Source organism: Tachyglossus aculeatus, chromosome 11, assembly GCF_015852505.1.
Source record: "Tachyglossus aculeatus isolate mTacAcu1 chromosome 11, mTacAcu1.pri, whole genome shotgun sequence".
NCBI classification, from domain to species: domain Eukaryota; kingdom Metazoa; phylum Chordata; class Mammalia; order Monotremata; family Tachyglossidae; genus Tachyglossus; species Tachyglossus aculeatus.
The window spans coordinates 37658921-37677538 of NC_052076.1; the positions used below are offsets into that span (position 1 = coordinate 37658921).

The following is an 18618-nucleotide window of genomic DNA, read 5'->3' on the forward strand; positions in this document are numbered from 1 at the left end:
GCCTCAGTTACCTCATCTGGAAAATGGGGATTAAGACTGTGAGCCCCCCGTGGGACAACCTGATCACCTTGTATCCCCCCCCAGTGCTTAGAACAGTGCTTTGCACATAGTAAGTGCTTAACAAATGCCATTATTATTATTATTATTATTATTAACAAATACCATCATTATTATTTTCTGTGCTTCAGTTACCTCATCTGTAAAATATCTGTATATCTGTATATATGTTTGTACATATTTATTACTCTATTTATTTATTTATCTATTTTTCTTGTACATACCTATTCTATTTATTATCTGTATATATGTATATATGTTTGTACATATTTATTACTCTATTTATTTACTTATTTTACTTGTACATACCTATTCTATTTATTTTATTTTGTTAGTATGTTTGGTTTTGTCGTCTGTCTCCCCCTTTTAGACTGTGAGCCCACTGTTGGGTAGGGACCGTCTCTATCTGTTGCCAACTTGTCCTTCCCAAGCGCTTAGTCCAGTGCTCTGCACACAGTAAGCGCTCACGTGGCTCAGTGGAAAGAGCCCGGGCTTTGGAGTCAGAGGTCGTGGGTTCGAATCCCGCCAATTGCCAGCTGTGTGACTTCGGGCAAGTAACTTCACTTCTCTGGGCCTCAGTTCCCTCCTCTGTAAAATGGGGATGAAGACTGTGAGCCCCTCATGGGGACAACCAGATTACCTTGTATCTACCCCAGCGCTTAGAACAGTGCTTTGCACATAGTAAGCGCTTAACAAATACCAACATTATTATTATTATTATTAATAAATACGATTGATTGATTGTAAAATGGGGATGAAGACTGTGAGCCCCCCCGTGGGACAACCTGATCACCTTGTAACCTCCCCAGCGCTTAGAACAGTGCTTGGCACATAGTAAGTGCTTAATAAATGCCATCATCATTATTATTTCTATTCTATTCTATTCACAGTCTATTTCTAGCCTGTGAGCCCGCTGTTGGGTAGGGACTGTCTCTAGATGTTGCCAACTTGGACTTCCCAAGCGCTTAGTACAGTGCTCTGCACACGGTAAGCGCTCAATAAATATGATTGATGATGATGATGGTGATGAATGAATACGCTTGAATGAATGAATGAATGACCTCTGACTCCAAAGCCCGGGCGCTTTCCACTGAGCCATGCTGCTTCTCATTACTGGCTGCGTGCATCACCTGAGACATTTAGCCCCTCTGGGTCTCAGTTTCCCATCTGCAAAATGGGAATACCCATCCCTGTTCCACCTGGCTGTCCTGCAGTAACGTGAGGACAAACGAGATAATAATAATAATAATAATAATAATAATAATAATAATAATAATAATAATAATAATAATGGCATTTATTAAGCGCTTACTATGTGCAAAGCACTGTTCTAAGCGCTGGGGAGGTTACAAGGTGATCAGGTTTTCCCACATGGGGCTCACAGTCTTAATCCCCATTTTACAGATGAGGTAACTGAGGCCCAGAGAAGTTAAGTGACTTGCCCAAAGTCACACAGCTGACACGTGGTGGAGCCAGGATTTGAACCCATGACCTCCGACTCCAAAGCCTGGGCTCTTTCCACCGAGCCATGCTGCTTCTCGTTACTGGCTGCGTGCATCACCTGATACATTTAGCCCCTCTGGGTCTTGGTTTCCCGTCTGCAAAATGGGACTACCCATCCCTGTTCCACCTGGCTGTCCTGCGGGAATGTGAGGACAAACAAGATAATAATAATAATAATGGCATTTATTAAGCGCTTACTATGTGCAAAGCACTGTTCTAAGTGCTGCGGAGGTTACAAGGTGATCAGGTTTTCCAACATGGGGCTCACAGTCTTAATCCCCATTTTCCAGATGAGGGAACTGAGGCCCAGAGAAGCGAAGTGACTTGCCCAAAGTCACACAGCTGACAATTGGTGAGATGAAAAGCATCATCATCATCAATCGTATTTATTGAGCGTTTACTATGTGCAGAGCACTGTACTAAGCGCTTGGGAAGTACAAGTTGGCAACATATAGAGACGGTCCCTCCCTAACAGTGGGCTCACAGTCTAGAAGCATTAATAATAATAATGATGGTATTGGGTAAGCGCTTACTATGTGCAAAGCACTGCTCCAATCAATCAATCAATCAATCAATCGTATTTATTGAGCACTTACTGTGTGCAGAGCACTGTCCTAAGTGCTTGGGAAGTACAAGTTGGCAACATAAAGAAACAGTCCCAACCCAACAGTGGGGTCACAGTCTAGAAGCGCTGGGGGGATACAAGGTGATCCTGTATATATGTTGTCAGCTGTGTGACTTTGGGGAAGTCACTTCACTTCTCTGTGCCTCAGTTCCCTCATCTTATGTTGCCAACTTGGACTTCCCAAGCGCTTAGTCCAGTGCTCTGCACACAGTAAGCGCTCAATAAATACGATTGATTGATTGATTGTAAAATGGGGATGAAGACTGTGAGCACCCCGTGGGCCAACCTGATCACCTTGTAACCTCCCCAGCGCTTAGAACAGTGCTTGGCACATAGTAAGCGCTTTATAAATGCCATCATCATTATTATTTCTATTCTATTCTATTCACAGTCTATTTCTAGCCTGTGAGCCCGCTGTTGGGTAGGGACTGTCTCTATATGTTGCCAACTTGGACTTCCCAAGCGCTTAGTCCAGTGCTCTGCACACAGTAAGCGCTCAATAAATACGATTGATTGATTGATTGTAAAATGGGGATGAAGACTGTGAGCACCCCGTGGGCCAACCTGATCACCTTGTAACCTCCCCAGCGCTTAGAACAGTGCTTGGCACATAGTAAGTGCTTAATAAATGCCATCATCATTATTATTTCTATTCTATTCTATTCACAGTCTATTTCTAGCCTGTGAGCCCGCTGTTGGGTAGGGACCGTCTCTATATGTTGTCAACTTGGACTTTCCAAGCGCTTAGTCCAGTGCTCTGCACACAGTAAGCGCTCAATAAATACGATTGAATCAATTATTATTAGAGGCGTGATCTGGGGAGCCGCCTCGAATCCCCTGGACCTTTCCCTTCTGTCTTCCGTGCAGCGCCCGGCCGAGCTGCAACGGGCCCGGGGTTGCAATCTTGTGCTTGCAAACTTGTTGCATACGTTGCCAAAGCTTGTACTTCCCAAGCGCTTAGTACAGTGTGCAGTGTACATATCTATTCTATTTTTTTTCTATTTTTTTCTAATAGATTTCTAAATCTATTCTATTTATTTTATTTTGTTAATACGTTTGGTTTTGTTCTGTGTCTCCCCCTTCTAGACTGTGAGCCCACTGTTGGGTAGGGAACGTCTCTAGATGTTGCCAATTTGTACTTCCCAAGCACTTAGTACAGTGCTCTGCACACAGTAGGTGCTCAATAAATACAATTAATAATAATGATGGCGTTTGTTAAGCGCTCACTATGTGCAGAGCACTGTTCTAAGCGCTGGCTACAAGGTGATCAAGTTGTCTCACATGGGGCTCACAGTCTTGATCCCCATTTTACAGATGAGGGAACTGAGGCTCAGAGAAGTTAAGTGACTTGCCCAAGGTCACACAGCAGACATGTGGTAGAGCCGGTATTCGAACCCATAACCTCTGACTCCAAAGCCCGGGCTCTTCTCCACTGAGCCACGCTGCTCCGCACACAGTGCTCTGCACACAGTAAGCGCTCAATAAATACGATTGATGATGACGATTGATTGATACAGTGCTCTGCACACAGTAAGCGCTCAATAAATACGATTGATTGATTGATTGATTGATACAGTGCTCTGCACACAGTAAGCACTCAATAAATACGATTGATTGATCGATACAGTGCTCTGCACACAGTAAGCGCTCAATAAATACAATTGATTGATTGATTGATTGATACAGTGCTCTGCACACAGTAAGCGCTCAGTAAATGCAATTGATTGATTGATTGGTTGATACAGTGCTCTGCACACAGTAAGCACTCAATAAATATGATTGATTGATTGATACAGTGCTCTGCACACAGTAAGCGCTCAATAAATACAATTGATTGATTTAGTGCTCTGCACACGGTAAGTGCTCAATAAATACGACTGATTGATCGATACAGTGCTCTGCACACAGTAAGCGCTCAATAAATACGATTGATTGATGGATTGATTGATACAGTGCTCTGCACACAGTAAGTGCTCAATAAATACGATTGATTGATTGATTGACTGATTGATACAGTGCTCTGCACACAGTAAGCGCTCGATAAATACGATTGATGGATTGATCGATTGATACAGTGCTCTGCACACAGTAAGCGCTCAATAAATACGATTGATGATGATGATGATGGATTGATTGATTGATACAGTGCTCTGCACACAGTAAGCGCTCAATAAATACGATTGATTGACGGATTGATTGATTGATACAGTGCTCTGCACACAGTAAGCGCGCAATAAATACGATTGAATGAATGGATGGGGTGACGAGGGAAATGACAGCGGCAGGAACCTTCCTTTCGGCCAAGCAACGAATGGGAAGCAGTAATGAAGCAGCGTGGCTCAGTGGAAAGAGCCCGGGCTTTGGAGTCAGAGGTCATGGGTTCAAATCCCAGCTCCGCCAACTGTCAGCTGTGTGACTTTGGGCAAATCACTTCAATCAACCAATCAATCGTATTTATTGAGCGCTTACTGTGTGCAGAGCACTGGACTAAGCGCTTGGGAAGTACAAGTTGGCAACATCTAGAGACGGTCCCTACCCAACAGTGGGCTCACAGTCACATTCATTCACTTCTCTGAGCCTCAGTTCCCTCATCTGTAAAATGGGGGTGAAGACTGTGAGCCCCCCGTGGGACAACCTGATCCCTTTGTAACCTTCCCAGCGCTTAGAACAGTGCTTTGCACACAGTAAGCGCTTAATAAATGCTATCATTATCATCATTATTATTATTATTATTATAGTTTCTTAAGGCAGGGGGAATCGGGATTGGCTTCGGAAAGACACGAGGGCCCTAACGGCTTCGGAAGGACACGAGGGCCCGAACGGCTTCGGAAAGACACGAAGGCCCGAACGGCTTCGGAAAGACACGAGGGCCCGAACGGCTTCGGAAGGACACGAGGGCCCGAACGGCTTCGGAGGGACACGAGGGCCCGAACGGCTTCGGAAAGACACGAGGGCCCGAACGGCTTCGGAAAGACACGAGGGCCCGAACGGCTTCGGAGGGACACGAGGGCCCGAACGGCTTCGGAGGGACACGAGGGCCCGAACGGCTTCGGAGGGACACGAGGGCCCGAACGGCTTCGGAGGCGCAGGGGACCCAAGGAGGCTGCCGGGATATGTAGTCCTGGGGGGGCAGCGAGGCTGCTGGGAGTTGTAGTTCGAAGAGGGCCCGGAGCCCGCTGGGAGCTGGCCAGCGCCGCCCGGGCCGAGGAGGCCTGAGGCGGTTGGGCCCTGAGGTGTTAAGGGAAACGAGGCTGAGGGAGCCGTAGTAATAATAATCAATCAATCAATCAATCAATCGTATTTATTGAGCGCTTACTGTGTGCAGAGCACTGGACTAAGTGCTCGGGGAGTCCAAGTTGGCAACATATAGAGGCAGTCCCTACCCAACAGTGGGCTCACAGTCTAAAAGCGGGAGACAGAGAACAAAACCAAACATACTAACAAAATAAAATAAATAGAATGGATATGTACAAGTAAAATAAATAAATAAATAAATATGTACAAACATATATACGTATATACAGGCAGCAGACATGTCGGGGGGGGGGGGGGAAACAGAAAGGGGAGCTCCGGCCAGCAGCATACCCACCACATCTGCTGCTGTTGCCAACTTGTACTTCCCAAGCGCTTAGTACAGTGCTCTGCACACGGTAAGCGCTCAATAAATACGATTGATTGATTGATCTGCTTGGCAGCACAGGGCTCAGGAGCCCAGTGCGACCCTGACGACCCGGTGACCCGGGAACAGATGACCCAGAGACCAGGGCAGAGACACCAGCTCTTTATTTAAATTTTTTTATTTTCTTCTCGTCTCGCTTCCCATCACGTTGGTATAAACGTTGCAAAATTGTGTGCAAAGAGGGTTAGTACAGGTGGGGAGAGAGAAAAGGATGAGGGTTTCACCCGCTACAGAAGGGAAGGGAGTGTGCGTCCTCCGGGAGGTAAGAGGGGATCTCTCCCAACACCGCTCTCCAGGCCGCTGACTCCGCAGCTCTACTAGGCCGGAACATCGGCGCTCCAATGTTAATTCCCATTAGGATACGAAAAACCGAGAGATAATCATCTCCAGGAGAGGAACGGGCCCGGATCCACGAGCTCGGGTCTCAGCCCCCTGCGTTTTACCGCCATGAGGTAGGTTGGGGTGATGGCGTCACCTCGGAGGAACCAGGCCATCGTGGTGGGAAGGAGCGGCCGGTCCCTTCCCGGGATTTGCCGTTCCTTCATCCCGGCACCCGAGGAGCTGGCTGGACGTCTATTCATTCCCTCATTCAATCGTATTTATGGAGCGCTTACTGAGTGCAGAGCACCGGACTAAGCGCTTGGGAAGTCCAAGTTGCCAACGTAGAGAGACGGCCCCTACCCAACAACAGTCTAGAAGATGGGCTCACAGTCTAGCAGATTATCTAGAATTTATTTATTTTACTTGTACATATCTATTCTATTTCTATTCTATAGATATTCTATATCTATTCTATATCTATTCTACATATCTATTTTTAGACTGTGAGCCCACTGTTGGGTAGGGACTGTCTCTATGTGTTGCCAATTTGTACTTCCCAAGCGCTTAGTACAGTGCTCTGCACATAGTAAGCGCTCAATAAATACGATTGATTGATTCTATTTATTTGATTTTGTTAGTATGTTTGGTTTTGTTCTCTGTCTCCCCCTTTTAGACTGTGAGCCCACTGTTGGGTAGGGACTGTCTCTAGATGTTGCCAGTTTGTACTTCCCAAGCGCTTAGTACAGTGCTCTGCACACAGTAAGCGCTCAATAAATACAATTGATGATGATTTTATTTTGTTAGTATGTTTGGTTTTGTTCTCTGTCTCCCCGTTTTAGACTGTGAGCCCACTGTTGGGTAGGGACTGTCTCTATCTGTTGCCAATTTGTACTTCCCAAGCGCTTAGTCCGGTGCTCTGCACACAGTAAGCGCTCAATAAATACGATTGATGATGATGATGATGATCTAGAAGCAGCGTGGCTCAGTGGAAAGAGCCCGGGCTTTGGAGTCAGAGTTCATGGGTTCGAATCCCAGCTCCGCCAATTGTCAGCTGGGTGACTTTGGGCGAGTTACTTCACTTCTCTGAGCCTCAGTTACCTCATCTGCGAAACGGGGATTAAGAATGTGAGCCCCCCGTGGGACAACCCCGATCACCTTGTAACCTCCCCAGCGCTTAGAACGGTGCTTTGCACATAGTAAGTGCTTAATAAATGCCATTATAATAATAATAATAATAATAGAAGTCAAGAACCTGATTATCTTGTACCTACCCTAGGCTTAGCTTCGTACGTAGTAAATGCCTCACAAACACCATGAAAAACAACCGCAACTACTTGAAAAGTTCCTGAACCCTGAAAGATATCCTGGTCATCGCTTAAAAAAGATTTTCGACTTTTAGACTGTGAGCCCACTGTTGGGTAGGGACTGTCTCTATATGTTGCCAACTTGTACTTCCCAAGCACTTAGTACAGTGCTCTGCACATAGTAAGCGCTCAATAAATACGCTTGATGATGATGATGATGATGACGTAGTAAATGCCTCACAAACACCATTAAAAACAACTGCAACTACTTGAAAAGTTCCTGAACCCTGAAAGACATCCTGGTCATCGTTTAAAAAAGAGTTTCGACTTTTAGACTGTGAGCCCACTGTTGGGTAGGGACCGTCTCTATATCATCATCATCATCATCAATCGTATTTATTGCGCGCTTACTATGTGCAGAGCACTGTACTAAGCGCTTGGGAAGTACAAATTGGCAACATCTAGAGACAGTCCCTACCCAACAGTGGGCTCACAGTCTAAATGTTGCCAACTTGTACTTCCCAAGTGCTTAGTACAGTGCTCTGCACACAGGAAGCACTCAATCAATACGATTGATGATGATTTTCAAAAAAGATACCGCTCTAGACACCCACCCCTCTCCGGGAGCCTTGGGGTGGAGAGCGCCTTGACTTCCCTCTTCTTCGGGGCTGGCGGAGGATGGAGGTGCCCACCGCAAGAGATTTACCGTCTTCACCGTCATCCGAATGCTCACAGTGTATTTATTCCTTCACACAGGGTGCCGAGCAAGGAAGGGAGTTGTAGAAGATGCCCCGTTCGGCGACACCACCGGGTACCCGCTTTTGTTCCCCTTCCCGCCCTCCGCCCGACTCCTGCTCGGACCCCCGGACCGGCTCCTAATAAGTCAACGCGATATTTTTAAATGCCAAGCAGAACTTCGCCTCGTGCCGACAATTCAAAAGGCCTTAGAGCGTTGGCCTCTGTTAACACGGATGACATAAAAGGGAGGTTTGGAAAGAATGAGTGAAAACCATTGGACTATTTAGTAGCACATTAATGTTTTCATTCATTCAATCGTATTTATTGAGCGCTTACTGTGTGCAGAGCACCGGGCTAAGCGCTTGGGAAGGCCGAGTTGGCGACGGTCCCTACCCGAAAATGGGGTCACAGTCTAGAAGGGGGGACAGACGACAAAACAAAACATGTGGATAGCCTCCCCTGCCTCCCACCCTCTAACTGAGGGAGTTCCTCAAGGCCAAGCGGTAACTTATTCTTTACCCCTTCAACCCTTTAGAGATTTCTTATCGTACTGACGACCGGGTCAAGTTGTTTTTGCATTTCAGCGCGAGGGATTTAAAACAGTCTTTTAGACTGTGAGCCCGCTGTTGGGTAGGGACCGTCTCTATATGTTGCCAATTTGCACTTCCCAAGCGCTTAGTACAGTGCTCTGCACATAGTAAGTGCTCAATAAAGACGATTGATGACGATGAAAACAGACCCGAAGAGCTTCTCGTTAGGCCACTGAAATGCCAGAAGAGGTTACCAGGGGAGATCACTAAAGATCAGAAAAATGGTGACAGTGGAGACTCCCCTTCTGAATGATGTACTTCCCAAGCGCTTAGTACAGTGCTCTGCACACAGTAAGCGCCCGATAAATACGATTGATGATGATGCGAGCTTTAGTCTTACGACTTGGATTGAGAACCTGTGTGAAGGGACTGATGTAGCGTTGAAGGAACTGATACAGTGTTAGTGATTTGCACAGTACTGCTCGCAGTCTCTCCCCCCTGCCAGTGATGATGATGATGATCAATCAATCAATCAATCGTATTTACTGAGCGCTTACTATGTGCAGAGCACTGTACTAAGCGCTTGGGAAGTACAAATTGGCAACATATAGAGACAGTCCCTACCCAACAGTGGGCTCACAGTCTAAAACGGGGGGGATGATGATGATGATGGCATTGGTTAAGCGCTTACTATGTGCAAAGCACTGTTCTAAGCACTGCGGGGGGATACAAGGTGATCAGGTTGCCCCACACGGGGCTCACAGTCTTCATCCCCATTTTACAGATGAGGGAACTTGAGGCTCAGAGAAGTGAAGTGACTTGCCCAAGGTCACACAAGCAGGAGTGTGGCGGAGGCGGGATTCGAACCCATGACCTCTGATGTGAACTTTAGTTTTAAGACTTGGATTGAGAACCTGTGTGAAGGCACTGATAGACTGTTAGTGATTTGCACAGTACCATGATGATGATGATGGCATTTGTTAAGCGCCTTACTATGTGCAAAGCACTGTTCTAAGCGCTGGGGGGATACAAGGTGATCAGGTTGTCCCACATGGGGCTCACAGTCTTAATCCCCATTTTACAGATGAGGGAACTGAGGCTCAGAGAATTTAAGTGACTTGCCCAAGATCACACAGCAGACATTTGGGGGAGCCGGGATTCGAACCCATGACCTCTGAATCCCAAGCCCGTGCTCTTTCCACCAAGCCAAGCTGCTTCTACTACTTGCAGTCTCTCACCCCTGCCAGTTGCATCATTACCATCATTCATTCGTTCATTCAATCGTATTTATTGAGTGCTTACTGTGTGCAGAGCGCTGGACTAAGCGCTTGGGAAGTACGACTGAATGAATGAATACCATCACTATTATTAGTTGGCTTGGCCACAGAGTACAACAAATCCACATGTTTTGTTTTGCTTTGTTGTCCGTCTCCCCCTTCTAGACTGTGAGCCCGTTGTTGGGTAGGGACCGTCTCTACGTGTTGCCAACTTGGACTTCCCAAGCGTTTAGTACAGTGCTCTGCACACAGTAAGCGCTCAATAAATATGATTGAATGAATGATAATGACGGCATTTATTAAGCGCTTACTATGTGCAATGCAAAGCGCTTAGTCCAGTGCTCTGCACACAGTAAGGGCTCAATAAATACGACTGAATGAATGAATGATAATAATGATGGCATTTATTAAGCGCTTACTATGTGCAATGCAAAGCGCTTAGTCTAGTGCTCTGCACACAGTAAATGCCCAATAAATACGATTGAATAATAATGATGGCATTTGTTAAGTGCTTATTATGTGCAATGCAAAGCGCTTAGTCCAGTGCTCTGCTCACAGTAAGTGCTCAATAAATACGATTGAATGAATGAATGATAACGATGGCATTTAAGCGCTTACTATGCGCAATGCAAAACACTTAGTCCAGTGCTCTGCACACAGTAAGCGCTCAATAAATACAATTGAATGAATGAATGATAATAACGATGGCATTTATTAAGCGCTTACTATGTGCAATGCAAAGCGCTTAGTCATTCATTCATTCATATTGAGCGCTTACTGTGTGCACAGCACTGTACTAAGCGCTTGGGAAGTCCAAGTTGGCAACATATAGAGACGGTCCCTACCCAACAGTGGGCTCACAGTCCAGTGCTCTGCACACAGTAAGCGCTCAATAAATACGATTGAATGAATGATAATGATGGCATTTATTAAGCGCTTACTATGTGCAATGCAAAGCGCTTAGTTATTCATTCAACTGTATTTATTGAGAGCTTACTGTGTGCAGAGCACCGTACTAAGCACTTGGGAAGTCCAAGTTGGCAACATATAGAGACGGTCCCTACCCAACAGGGGGCTCACAGTCCAGTGCTCTGCACACAGTAAGCGCTCGATAAATAATATGATTGAATGAATGAATGATAATAATGATGGCATTTATTCTATTTATTTTATTTTGTTAATATGTTTTGTTTCGTTCTCTGTCTCCCTCTTCTAGACTGTGAGCCCGCTGTTGGATAGGAACCGTCTCTAGATGTTGCCAACTTGTACTTCCCAAGCACTTAGTCCAGTGCTCTGCACACTTGTACTTCCCAAGCACTTACTCCAGTGCTCTGCACACAGTAAGCGCTCAATAAATATGATCGTATTTATTGAGCGCTTACTGTGTGCAGAGCACTGGACTAAGCCCTTGGTAAGTACAAGTTGGCAACATATAGAGACGGTCCCGACCCAAACAGTGGGCTCACAGTCTAGAATGAATGAATTTATTAAGCGCTTACTATGTGCAAAGCACCGTTCTAAGCGCTGGGGGAGGTTATTCATTCATTCATTCAATCGTATTTATTGAGCGCTTACTGTGTGCAGAGCACTGTACTGAGCACTTGGGAAGTACAAGTCGGCAACATCTAGAGACAGTCAATCAATCAATCAATCGTATTTATTGAGCGCTTACTGTGTGCAGAGCACTGTACTAAGCGCTTGGGAAGTACAAGTCGGCAACATCTAGAGACAGTCAAGCAATCAATCAATCAATCGTATTTATTGAGCGCTTACTGTGTGCAGAGCACTGTACTAAGCGCTTGGGAAGTCCAAGTCGGTAACATCTAGAGACAATCAATCAATCAATCATATTTACTGAGCGCTTACTGTGTGCAGAGCACTGGACTAAGCACTTGGGAAGCACAAGTCGGCAACACATAGAGACAGTCCCTACCCAACAGCGGGCTCCAGTGCTCTGCACATAGGAAGCGCTCGATAAATTGGACTGATCGAGGTCACTTCACTGGGCCTCAGTTCCCTCATCTGTAAGATGGGGATTAATGATCGCAAACGACGTCACTTCACTGGGCCTCAGTTCCGTCATCTGTAAAACGGGGATTAGGTCGGTGACCTGATCGCAAACCTGATCGCCTTGTATCCTTCCCGGCGCTTAGCACATAGTAAGCGCTTAACAGATGCCATCATTATTATTATTGATTGATTGAGCCACGCGACGCGGAGGCCGGTCCTCGTCCCTTCAGCCGCCCTCTCGGGCGCCGCCCTGCCGGTCACCATCGGGCTCCGCAGTCGCCGCCCTCCTCTCGGGCGCCGCCCTGCTGGTCACCGTCGGGCACCGCCGCCCTCCTCTCTAGCGCCGCCCTGCTGGTCACCGTCGGGCTCGGGCGCCGCCGTTGCGGGTGTGGGTCCAGAGGGGGCGCTGTGGAGCTGGCACTGGTGGCGCCGCGCCTGCGCCCTGTGTCGGAAGGCCTGCCCGCAGGCGGCGCATGCGTAGGGCCGCTCGCCCGTGTGCGTGCGCAGATGCTGGATGAGGGCCGAGCCCTCGCCGAAGCGCTTGGCGCAGTAGGCGCAGCCGTACGGCTTCTCGCCTGCTCGCCCCCCACCCCCGCTCAAGGCCCTGCTTCTCTCCCCCGGGCCTGGGTCCCCTTCCCCCATTACTCTATCTTGTACATATCTATTCTATTTATTTTATCTTGTTAATACGTTTGGTTTTGTTCTCTGTCTCCCCCTTCATCATCATCATCAATCGTATCTATTGAGCGCTTACTATGTGCAGAGCACTGTACTAAGCGCTTGGGAAGTACAAATTGGCAACATATAGAGACAGCCCCTACCCAACAGTGGGCTCACAGTCTAAAAGGGGGCTCTGCACGTAGGAAGCGCTCGATAAATTGGACTGATCGAGGTCACTTCACTGGGCCTCAGTTCCCTCATCTGTAAGATGGGGATTAATGATCGCAAACGACGTCACTTCACTGGGCCTCAGTTCCCTCATCTGTAAGATGGGGATTAACGATCGCAAACGACGTCACTTCACTGGGCCTCAGTTCCCTCATCTGTAAAACGGGGATTAGGTCTGTGACCTGATCACAAACCTGACTGCCTTGTATCCTTCCCGGCGCTTAGCACATAGTAAGCGCTTAACAGATGCCATCATTATTATTATTGATTGATTGAGCCACGCGACGCAGAGGCCGGTCCTCGTCCCTTCAGCCGGCGCCGCCCTGCTGGTCACCGTCAGGCTCCGCCGCCGCCCTCCTCTTGGGCGCCGCCCTGCTGGTCACCGTCGGGCACCGCCACCCTCCTCTCTAGCGCCGCCCTGCTGGTCACCGTCGGGTTCGGGCGCCGCCGTTGCGGGTGTGGGTCCAGAGGGGGCGCTGCGGAGCTGGCACTGGTGGCGCCGCGCCTGCGCCTTGTGTCGGAAGGCCTGCCCGCAGGTGGCACAGGCGTAGGGCCGCTCCCCGGAGTGGGTGCGGCGGTGGCGGAGCAGGTTGGAGGAGACGCTGAAGCGCTTCCCGCAGTCGGCGCAGGCGTAGGGCCGCTCGCCCGTGTGCGTGCGCTGGTGCTGGATGAGGGCCGAGCTCTCGCCGAAGCGCTTGGCGCAGTAGGCGCAGCCGTACGGCTTCTCGCCCGTGTGGATCCGCCGGTGGGTGACCAGGTTGGAGTGCTGCGAGAAGCCCTTGCCGCAGTCCCCGCAGCGGTGCGGCCGCTCGCCCGTGTGCGTCACCCGGTGCCGCACCAGGTCCGTGCTGCGGCTGAAGCCCTTGCCACACACCTCGCAGATGGTGGGCCGCTCCCGGCTGCGGCGCCGGCGGCGCCGACGACACGGCTCCTCCGCGTCCGCGTCTTCCTCCTCGCCTCCCGCCAAAGGCGTCTTCAAAGGGCTGCCCTCCTCCCGCAGCCTTTTTTCCTCCTCCTCCTCCTCCCGATGCTGCTGGAGCCGCAGGAGCCTGCCCCTCTCCTCCTCCTCGTTGTCGCTCCCGTCTCCTGCACGGAAAAACGGCGCGAAAGACATCCGTTCAACCGGATTTATTGAGCGCTTACCGCGTGCACAGCGCCGGACTTATTGCTTGCGAAGTCCAAACTGGCAACGTCTAGAGACGGTCCCTACCCAACATTCATTCATTCATTTATTGAGCGCTTACACTGTGCAGAGCGCTGGGCTAAGCGCTTGGGAAGTACAAGTAGGCAACATCTAGAGACGGTCCCTACCCAACTTTCAGTCATTCAATCGTATTTATTGAGCGCTCACTGCGTGCACAGCACTGGACTAAGCGCTTGGGAAGTCCATGCAGGCAACATCTAGAGACAGTCCCTACCCAATATTCATTCATTCATTCAATTGTATTCATTGAGCGCTTACAGTGTGCAGAGCACTGGACTAAGCGCTTGAGAACTACAAGCAGGCAACATCTAGATACGGTCCGTACCCAACATTCAGTCATTCAATCATATTTATTGAGCACTTACAGCGTGCAGAGCACCGGACTAAGCGCTTGGGAAGTACAAGCTGGCAACATCTAGAGACGGTCCCTACCCAACATTCATTCATTCATTCATTCGTATTTATTGAGCACTTACAGTGTGCAGAGCACTGGACTAAGCACTTGGGAAGTACAAGCAGGCAACATCTAGAGACGGTCCCTACCCAACATTCATTCATTCATTCATTCAATCGTATTTATTGAGCGCTTACTGTGTGCAGAGCACTGGACTAAGCGCTTGGGAAGTCCAAGTTGGCAACATCTAGAGCCGATCCCTACCCAACAGCGGGCTCACAGTCTAGAAGGGGGAGACAGACAACAAAACAAAACATATTAACAAAATAAAATAAATAGAATAAACATGTACAAATGAAATAGAGTAATAAATACGTACAAACGTATATACAGGTGCTGTGGGGAGGGGGAGAGGGAGGAGGGGGATTCATTCGATCGTCTTTATTGAGCGCTTACTGTGTGCAGAGCACTGGACTAAGCGCTTGGGAAGGCCAAGTTGGCAACCTATAGAGACGGTCCCTACCCAACAGTGGGCTCACAGGCTAGAAGGGGGAGATGGACAGTGAAACAAAACATATTAACAAAATAAAATAAATAGAATAAACGTACAAATAAATAGGGTAATAAATACGTACAAACATATATACAAGTGCTGTGGGGCAGCTGGCCAGGCCCCCCGGCCCCGGGGAACGGGCAGCGTTAATAATAATAATAATAACGATGGTATTGGGTAAGCGCTTACTATGTGCAAAGTACTGTTCTAAGCGCTGGGGGGGATACCAGGTGATCCCGTATATATGTGAGGCCGGCATCACAGGCAGGAACTGAGGGGAGTAAGTGAAAATGACAAGCTCCTCCTCCCCCTCCCCCCTGCCTTACCTCCTTCCCCTCCCCACAGCACCTGTATATATGTACATATGTTTGTATGGATTATTACTCTATTTGTACATATTTATTCTATTCATTTTATTTGGTTAATATGTTTTGTTTTGTCGTCTGTCTCCCCCTTCTAGACTGTGAGTAGGGACCGTCTCCAGATGTTGCCGACTTGGACTTCCCAAGCGCTTAGTACAGTGCTCTGCACACAATGAGCACTCAATAAAGCCTATTGAATGAATGAATGAATATTTATTCTATTTATTTTATTTTGTCAATACTCCCCCTTCTAGACTGTGACCCTGCTGTTGGGTAGGGACCGTCTCTAGATGTTGCCGACTTGGACTTCCCAAGCGCTTAGTCCAGTGCTCTGCACACAGTGAGCGCTCAATAAATACGATTGAATGAATGAATGAATGAAAGGTTGTCCCACGTGGGGCTTACAGTCTTAATATCCATTTTCCAGATGAGGTAACTGAGGCCCAGAGAAGTGAAGTGACTTGCCCAAAGTCACACAGCTGACAATTGGCGGAGCTGGAGCGTTCTAATACTACTACTACTACTACTACTACTACTACTACTAATCTCCAGTGGCTACTAATCAACCTACGCATCAGACAAAAACTCCTCACCCTGGGCTTCAAGGCTGTCCGTCACCTCACCCCCTCCTACCTCACCTCCCTTCTCTCCTTCTCTGGCCCAGCCCGCACCCTCTGCTCCTCTGCCACCGCTCACTTCCTCACTGGGCCTCCTTCTCGCCTGTCCCGCCGTCGACTCCTGGCCTGGAATGCCCTCCCTCCGCCCACCCGCCCAGCTAGCTCTCTTCCTCCCTTCAAATCCCTCCTGAGAGCTCACCTCCTCCAGGAGGCCTTCCCACACTCAGCCCCCTCCTTCCTCTCCCCCTCCTCCCCATCCCCCCCATCTTACCTCCTTCCCTTCCCCACAGCACCTGGATATATGGATATATGTTTGTACAGATTTATTACTCTATTTTACTTGTACATATTTATTCTATTCATTTTATTTTGTTAATATGTTTTGTTTTGTTGTCTGTCTCCCCCTTCTAGACTGTGAGCCCGTTGTTGGGTAGGGACCGTCCCTATATGTTGCCAACTTGTACTTCCCAAGCGCTTAGTACAGTGCTCTTCACACAGTAAGCACTCAATAAATGATTGAATGAATGAATGATGATAAAAAAATAAAATAAACGATGGCATTTATTAAGCGCTTACTATGTGCAAAGCACTGTTCTAAGCGCTGGGGGGATACAAGGTGATTAGGTTGTCCCACGTGGGGCTCACCGACTTAATCGCCATTTTACAGATGAGGGAACTGAGGCATAGAGAAGTTAAGTGACTTGCCCGAGTCACATAGCTGACAACTGGTGGAGCCGGGATTTGAACCCATGACCCCTGACTCCAAAGCCCGGGCTCTTTCCACTGAGCCACGTTATTAAGCGCTTACTATGTGCAAAGCACTGTTCTAAGCACTGGGGACTGTGAGCCCGCTGTTGGGACCGTCTCTATATGTTGCCAACTTGTACTTCCCAAGCGCTTAGCCCAGTGCTCTGCACACAGTAAGCACTTAATAAATACGATTGAATGAATGAATGAATGAATGAATGAATGAATGAATGAATGGGGAGGTTCCAACGTGCTCAGGTTGTCCCACGGGGGGGCTCACAGTCTTCATCCCCATTTTACAGATGAGGTAACTGAGGCCCAGAGAAGTTAAGTGACTTGCCCAAAGTCACACGGCTGACAACTGGCGGAGCCGGGATTTGAACCCATGACCTCTGACTCCCAAGCCCGGCTCCTTCCACTGAGCCATGTTGCTTCTAATAATAACGGCATTTGTTTTAATAATGACAATAATAATAATTTTGGTATTTGTTAAGCGCTTTCTATGTGCAAAGCACCGTTCTAAGCGCCGGGGGGGATTCAAGGTGATCAGGTTGTCCCACGTGGGGCTCGCAATCTTAATCCCATTTTACAGATGAGGGAACTGAGAATTTAAGTGGCTTGCCCAAAGTCACACAGCTGACAAGTCTTTTAAGCGCTTACTATGTGCAAAGCACTGTTCTAAATGCTGGGGGGGGGATACAAGGTCATTCATTCAATCGTATTTGTTGAGCGCTTACTGTGTGCAGAGCACTGTTCTAAACGCTGCGGGGGATACAAGGTCATTCATTCATTCGATCGTATTTGCTGAGCGCTTACTGTGTGCAGGGCACTGGACTAAGCGCTTGGGAAGGCCAAGTCGGCAACAGATAGAGACAGTCCCGACCCGAAAATGGGCTCGCAGTCTAGAAGGGGGAGACGGACAACAAAACAAAACATGTAGACGGGTGTCAAAATCGTCAGAACAAATAGAATTAAAGCTTGATGCACATCATTAACAAAATAGAATAATAAACGTGTACAAGTAAAATAGAGTAATAAATCTGTACAAATATATATACAGGTGCTGTGGGGAGGGGAAGGAGGTAGGGCAGGGGGGATGGGGAGGAAAAAGGGGGCTCAGTCTGGGAAGGCCTCCTGGAGGAGGTGAGCTCTCAGTAGGTTGTCCCACATGGGGCTCACAGTCTTCATCCCCATTTTACAGATGAGCTGAGGCCCAGAGGAGTCAAGTGACTTGCCCAAAGTCACACAGCTTTAATTCTGTTTCGACACCCGTCTCCATGTTTCGTTTTGTCGTCCGTCTCCCGCTTCTAGACTGTGAGCCCGTTGGTGGGTGGGGACCGTCTTTATACGTTGCCGACTTGGACTTCCCAAGCGCTTAGTCCAGTGCTCTGCACACAGGAAGCGCTCAATAAATACGACTGAATGAATGGGCCGCCGGCACTTGGGCGGGCTTCGTGCCAAAGTCCCGCCAACACCCAGGGGCTGCTGGCGGGAACCCGGGACCCCCGCAACGCCCACCCATCGGGTACCTCGGTACTCAAGCCCCGATCTGTCTATTCAGCGTGGCTCAGTGGAAAGAGCCTGGGCTTTGGAGTCAGAGGTCACGGGTTCAAATCCCGGCTCCACCAGCTGTCAGCTGGGTGACCTTGGGCAAGTCACCTCACTTCTCTGGGCCTCAGTCACCTCATCCGTAAAATGGGGATTAAGACTGTGAGCCCCCATGTGGGACAACCTGATCACCCTGTATCCTCCCCGGCGCTTAGAACAGTGCTTTGCACATAGTAAGCGCTTAACAAATGCCAGCATTAT

General features: G+C 48.4%; 1 protein-coding gene across 1 annotated transcript in view; it reads right to left on the bottom strand.

Annotated features, from left to right (window-relative positions):
• Positions 1–13173: 13173 nt before the first annotated feature.
• Positions 13174–18618, bottom strand: part of LOC119934417 (zinc finger protein 853-like) — a 28450-nt gene continuing 23005 nt past the window's right edge. The window contains exon 4 of the mRNA XM_038753907.1: positions 13174–14018. Within this exon, the coding sequence (XP_038609835.1) occupies positions 13312–14018 (707 nt within the window). The 3' untranslated portion in view covers positions 13174–13311. The remainder of the gene's footprint in view (positions 14019–18618) is intronic.